The sequence below is a fragment of the Dipodomys ordii genome, unplaced genomic scaffold (genome assembly GCF_000151885.1).
Source record: "Dipodomys ordii isolate 6190 unplaced genomic scaffold, Dord_2.0 Scaffold17, whole genome shotgun sequence".
NCBI classification, from domain to species: Eukaryota; Metazoa; Chordata; class Mammalia; order Rodentia; family Heteromyidae; genus Dipodomys; species Dipodomys ordii.
This window is the reverse complement of record NW_012267233.1, coordinates 21,327,247-21,334,008: the sequence shown is the minus strand read 5'-3', so window position 1 is coordinate 21,334,008 and position 6,762 is coordinate 21,327,247. Positions and strand designations below refer to the sequence as shown.

At 37.5% G+C, this 6,762-nt stretch overlaps 1 protein-coding gene across 1 annotated transcript in view; it reads right to left on the bottom strand.

The window, feature by feature from the left end:
* Cngb3 (cyclic nucleotide gated channel beta 3) overlaps positions 1–5,505 on the bottom strand; it is a 147,682-nt gene extending 142,177 nt beyond the window's left edge. Inside the window, exon 1 of the mRNA XM_013012407.1 lies at positions 5,401–5,505. Within this exon, the coding sequence (XP_012867861.1) occupies positions 5,401–5,505 (105 nt within the window). The remainder of the gene's footprint in view (positions 1–5,400) is intronic.
* Between the last annotated feature and the right edge of the window lie 1,257 nt (positions 5,506–6,762).

Below are 6,762 nucleotides of genomic sequence, written 5' to 3'. Positions count from 1 at the left end.
TGAAGATCTTCTCCCAATCTGTGGGCTTTCTATTATTGATCTTGCTAGCTATGTCCTTTGCCACGCAGAAGCTCTGCCATTTCATGCAATAAAGATGGGAAGTTTTAACTAACAAAAAATGAATTGTGCCCTGTTCAAGTATTTATTTTAGTACAAATTGAAACATTGTTAAAATTATTATACCCAGTCTTGTCTAATAGAATATGATGAAATATTTGTTCTAGTTTTATGGCAATCATTTTATATTTCCATATTTAGCAATAGAATATTCAGTTCTATTGACTTTTTGTCAGTTTTGTGTCTTCTTGATTAAAATATAGCATTTATACTAGGAAAAAGTAAAAGACAAGTGCTAGAAAAGGATGTAGAGATTGTAATGCAATAGATTCTATAAAGTGAAGATTTTGTTTTGCAGGCAATATGAAGGCACTTAAAAGTTCTTGAGATGAAGAGTGAGAACAAAGTGGTCATTAATGGAAAGGAATATTGGGCTTGGATGAAAGAGGAGATATTGAGTGAAGCAGAAGTCTAAGCAGAAGCAACCACTAGACCCTGGGCATGTATAGGCCCAAAGAAATTAATAAAGGACTAAACCAGGGTGGTATTACTGGGGTAGAACAGAAAGCAAATGATTTTGAGTGTTATCATGGAGGAAGATTTGGTGAGTAATAGGACTCTTAAGTAGAGGAATAAAATATGAGGGTTTAAGCTTAAGGGATTAAACACATAATATTACTAAAAACAAGTAAATCAGAAGAAGGGGCTCATTTAAGGAGAAGATAAAAAATTCAGTTTAAAATGTGTTTTCTCTGAGCAGTTCACATTTTTTTCTTCCTTCTCGCCTTCAGTTTTTCCCTTCCTGTCCCTTCCTTCTTTCTTTTTCCTCCCCTCCCTTCCCTTCCCTCCCTCCCTCCCTTCCTTCTTTCTTTCCTTCCTTCCTTCCTTCCTTCCTTGGCAGTACTGGGGTTTAAACTCATGAACTTGCACTTGCCAGATAAGTGCTCTATCATTTGAACCATGCTCTTGGCTTAAATGTTTTCTTTGAAATACAAAAAATATCTAAGTATGTATGTGCAGTGCCTAGGTAAAAAAAGTTGGACTTGGTATTAAAAATGAAATTGTTGTGATATGGATTTCAAATCATCCATATATAAAAGAGAATGGTGACTATAGACACATGGGATTTCTCATGGAAAAAGTTCAGAGGGAGAGCAGTGGAGGTACCACAAAGAACCTTTGGATATGAACAATCTATTTCTGTTCTATTGTTTTAATAATTCTTGTCATTATCTAAATTTACATTGCTCAAAATGTGCTGATTTGTCTAACATTGATTACATTTTTTTATAGAATATAAGTTTCATGATAGCTTATATTGTAAAACTATTATATCTCCAGTTTATGAAATGGTGCTTGGAACATGGTAGGTGATAAACAATACTCATCCAGGGGCTGGGAAGGTGGCTCAGTGGTAGAGCTCTTGCCTTGCATGCACTAGGCCCTGGGTTTGATTCCTCAGCACCACATAAGCAATAAAGAAAAAAAGTTGGAAGCGGTGCTGTGGCTCCAGTGGTAAAGCGCTAGCCTTGAGCTGAAGAGCTAAAGGACAGTGCCCAGGCCCAGAGTTCAGACCCCATGACCAGACCCCCCCCCCAAAAAAAAAATAGTCATCCAATGGATGGATGGATTGATTGAGAAATAATTCTCAGTTCTTCAAATAACCTCACTGTGACTCTAGATAATTTTCTTAATGAAGGACAAATGTTTTATCAGATAATACATTTCAGAGCAAGATGAATTTTACTTTTTTTTCCATATAGATTACCTTGTGTTTTGATGTGTGACTCTTCAAATATGACTGATGTCCTCTTGGTTTTCATATACTCTTTTTTGCTTTTGTTTTCTCCCTTTTGTGAAATAAAAAAGAGACTCTATTCACATAAATGGAGTTGATCCCTTATATTGTCCATGCAAATTAGTTAAAAAAGAACAAATAAACCTTCAAAAATAAAGCAAAAAATGAATGTAAAATACAACTGTTTCCAATTAGTTATCAGTATGATGATTAAAACTGAACATTCATGATTTACTAAAAATGACAATTCTTAGGCAAATATTAGACATTTTTGAGTCTATTGAACTTTAACCTCTATAATTTTTTGATTATGGAAATTCTCTGATTTCAGTGTTACCCTGGTTCCTATATCTCCTGATTCTGGTCTTAACCTCATACAACTCTAACACAGGTCCAAATAGAGCTCTTTTCTGGTTGAACTTAAAATGGCAGAGAAAAGGCAGTTTCATTCCTTCATCTACCTCTTCTTTCTTTCCACGATTCAGTTTTGGCCCTACCTCAACATTTACCCAAGCATTGAACTTCACTCTGCAATGTAGCTATGTCACTCACATAAGGTCACATGTCCCTGAGGGACAATAGTGAAACAAGATATTAAATCAAAACAGAAAGCTTGTCTTCCAAGCTATGCACAATCTGATGGGGGAAACAAATACACAAAAAATGTAAGTGCAAGGAAATGTAAGTGATGAGATAATACTGGATGGAGACAGAACATGGAATGGAGTAGTCAGTTCTATTGCTCTTGAAGTGAAGGGAAAGAGACTATTAAAAACGGAGTGACTCGATTTTACATAGATGATGTCTTTGTTTTCCAGGCAAATAAAGCACACATTCCAGTATTCCAATCAGATGTTATAGATTAGTTGTCCATGTGAGGGAGATACTGTACAAAGTTGTTAAATGGGAAAGCAGTGGAGAAGACAAGTCTAGAAAGTAGACAGGAACAAGCAGGGTAAGTGCTGGGTGCCACAATATGGAAGTTCTTGCATTATTTACAGACAGTGTTATAGAAGCACTTTAAATTGCAAAGTTACTGAATCAGATGATTCTATTTAAGTCTCCCAGTAATCATGTGTGTTAGGCCAGACTGACATGGTAATGATGAAGATGCTATTGAGTAGCACACTGAGTGGCTAGTCCAGGTGTGAAAGCTTGAAAGGAATGAGTCCACATTACTCATCTACATTTCCTTGCACTCACATTTTTGTGTATTTGTTTTCTCTGATGAGATTTGCACAGTTTGGAAGACAAACATTCTTTTTTTTGTCGGTCATGGGGCTTGAACTCTGGGCTTGGGTGCTGTCCCTAAGCTCTTCAGCTCAAGGTGAGTGCTCTACCACTTGAGCCACAGCACCACTTCTGGTTTTCTGGAGGTTTATTGGAGATAAGAGTCTCACTGACTTTCCTGCCCGGGCTGGCTTTGAACCGCGATCCTCAGATCTCAGCCTTTTGAGTAGCTAGGATTACAGGTGTGACCCACCAGTGCCCGGCTGGGAGACAAACATTCTATGATCTGACTTAATATCTTGGGTTTTCTGAATAGCTCAGATCACAAGCATATATCACCCCCTCCAACCTATTGGTTGAGATGAGGATCTCATTAATTTTCTTTTTTGGCCAGGTGTGACCTCAAACCTTCATCATCCTAATATCAGCTTCCTGAGGAGTGAGATGTGACCCTCTATGCTTAATTTAATTTGATTTTGATATTGAATCTCACTTTTTTCCCAGTTGGCCTTGAACTTGAGGTTCTCCTTGATTCTGTCTCCCTACTAACTGAGATCATAGGTGGGTGTCACAATCTGCTACTCTTAAAGAATAACACTTTAAGCAGTTTCTTCTAGTTTTTTTCTCTTATCTAGTTATCCTACAGACAGAGCCATCTGGAAAGGAGAATTCAACAAGTACCCCTATGTCTGAGGCCATAGAGCATGATGGTTTAGCCCCTAGGTACTGATATGAGGTAGAATAGGAACCCAGCTGATGCATTGGCATTTGTTTTCTAAGTGCAAGTAGCAAATTAGACTTTTGTCTATTTTTTTTTTGGCTTTTGTGAGGGTTACATTCAACAGTATGTGGAAGACTTAGTAAATTGCTTGAACATAGTAATTGTAGTTAGCTATTATGTTCCTTAAGAGAATAAAATGTGGATTATTTTTTGGCGCTCTGTGTGAAAATAATAATAGACAATGGTTAAATATAAATATTGTAAATTTCACAGAGGAAAAAAGGCAAGACTAGTAGAAAAGTCATATCAAACTCAATATAGGTGACACTCTATATGTTTAAAACAAATAAATAAGTAACTGTTAAATTCAGATATTTTTGTTTTGACATAATTAGAAGGAAATCAAGGTGTTTTGTGAAGTAATGCTCAATATAACCCTCCACTTCTCTCCACACAGAATAGCCAACATTAATCAGAATGTCAAGTAATCACGATGTTACCCATCCTCTAGACTCATTTAACCTGACTCATTAGACTGTGATACCCTAAGCTCTGGGGTACATTTCCACTTCATCTTGACATCTCTCATCTAGCTTTCTCAGACAGGTAAATAGCTATCAATCTAAAAATCTTACATACCTCTTTTGGGTAATTCTAATAAGCATAGATAGTGAAATATTGCTCTTTTCACTATCACTTTGGGCTTACACATTATTAATAATGATAAAAAGAATAGCCACTTCTACCAAAGCTAAAAAGCAGTTACTATTATCTCCATTTTACAAATAAATACACTAGAACATAAGAAAAGATTTGTCTAGAGCTGGTTTCTTCATCTTGACACGGTGGATATTCGGCAGCAGAGAAATCTACAGTGTAGGCAATTATTTGAGCATGCTTAGCAGCATTTCTGGACCTTGCTAGATGCCAATGTAGCACCCACAGCTACGATGACCACAGCTATCCCTAGACATTGTCAAATGTCCCCTGGGTAGCAAAATTGATTCTTGTGGAGAACGTTTGTTCAAGGGAATTTCTTGTTAAAATGTGATTCCCTCAGAGCCGAATGTCTGACTTAAATATTTGAGAAGGGATGCATTGCGCATGATAGTAGAAGTAAAAACCAGCAATAAAAGTCCTTTTTAGGGCTGGGAAGGTGGCTCAGTGGTAGAGCACTTGCCTTGCATGGATGAGGCCCTGGGTTCGATTCTTCAGCACCACATAAGCAAAAAGAAAAAAGCTGGAAGTGACACTGTGGCTCAAGTGGTAGAGCGCTCGCCTTGAGCTGAAGAGCTGATGGACAGCCCCCAGGCCCAGAGTTCAGGCTCCACAACCGTACCCCCCCAAAAAAACAAAAACAAAGAAGTCTTTTTTAGCTTTTTCAAATTTCTAATATAATCTTCTAAATACTAATCTGCCTTCTAGCAAATACTTGCAGAATGCATAGAAATACAGAGGATGTGACTTGAACAACACATAACCCAGAGGATAGCAGGTCCCACTTGGAGGCCATCTTGTGAATAACAGCAGTTGTTATCTTCCATTACCAAGTAAGCAATGACAAGAATAAAAGTCAGGATGGGAGCAAACATACCTGGCACGTGGATGGGTGTGAGTAACTGCTCAGATGAGAGAATCGTTGATTCTCACTGTTCTCTTCTATAGGTGCAACCTTGTTCAATTTGAGTGAGGTCCACATCTTAGAAATCACTGTCTCTTTTTATCACTGTGTGTCTCAAGGTAGAGATATGTACTCTGTTTTCCTTTTCCTTAGTAGACAAGCCAATTAGTGGTTTAATCAGGATTTTGTTCTGGCTAATTCCTACAGGCAACTCCCTAGCCAGTCAGGGCTTAGGCTTAAAAGCAGTAAATCACTTCTGCTTGGGTGAATCACACAGAACTTTTGATAATCAAAATGCCTCTGTGAATCATGTATGAGGAGAGGATAAAACAAATCTGTATGGTTGATTTGCTTAAATGTGATCATGCTATTGCTTATGTGTTTTCTTTCCAATTACTTATCCATCTTTATGTGTATAAATCTAAACAAATAATACATGCAAATGATTAAAAACAAAACATGCCCAGAGGTTCTTCTAGTCTTGAACCACTATGTGGCTATTTTTAAACTTCCTTTAACTCTTCTGCTCATGGTTGATCCAGGCTGCTGAAAAACATTCTTAATCTATGTGGTGTGTGTGTGTGTTTGTGTGTGTGTGTGTGTGTGTGTGTGTGTGTGTGTGTGTGTGTGTGAATATGGGTATTAAACCTTTGTGAGGGATAGGTAGAAGATCAATGATTTTTTTAATTAAAATTTTTTTATTGTAAAGGTACTGTACAGAGGGGTTACAGTTACATGAACAAGGTAATGAGCCCATTTCCTGTCAAGCATTGTTACCTCCTCCTTTGTTTTCCCCTACAGTCCCTTTCCTCCCCACCTCCCCAACTCCTCCCTCCCCTGCCCTCTCCCCACAAAGTTGCAAAGTTTGTTTTCAATACAGTGTCTTGTCCATCTCATTGTTACAATGGGTCATCCTGTATCTTTATTTCAGCATTTTGTTATTTCCCTTCCCCTCCCCAAGTTAGAAAAATGTATATACAAGATGTGGGACACTGGAATCAAATACAGTGACAATGGGGGTTGTACCATGGGGAAAGAATATACAATGAAACAAAAAAAATCAAATAGTACATTATAAGTAAATTAAAAATAACAACAAGAAAGATAAAATCTCTTATGTCCCTATCTTGGGGTTCATTTTGCTTAGCATCAGGTTATATGGTTATATGTACATAGCTTTTGACCTCTTCTGCTTATCCTAGACATATACTAGTTATTGCCCAAGATAAGGGAAACTATGGGACCTATGTTTCCTTGGGTCTGGCTTGCTTCACTTAATCTTTCCAAGTCATTCTTTCTGATGGAGGCATAGAATTCTAATACACACACACACAC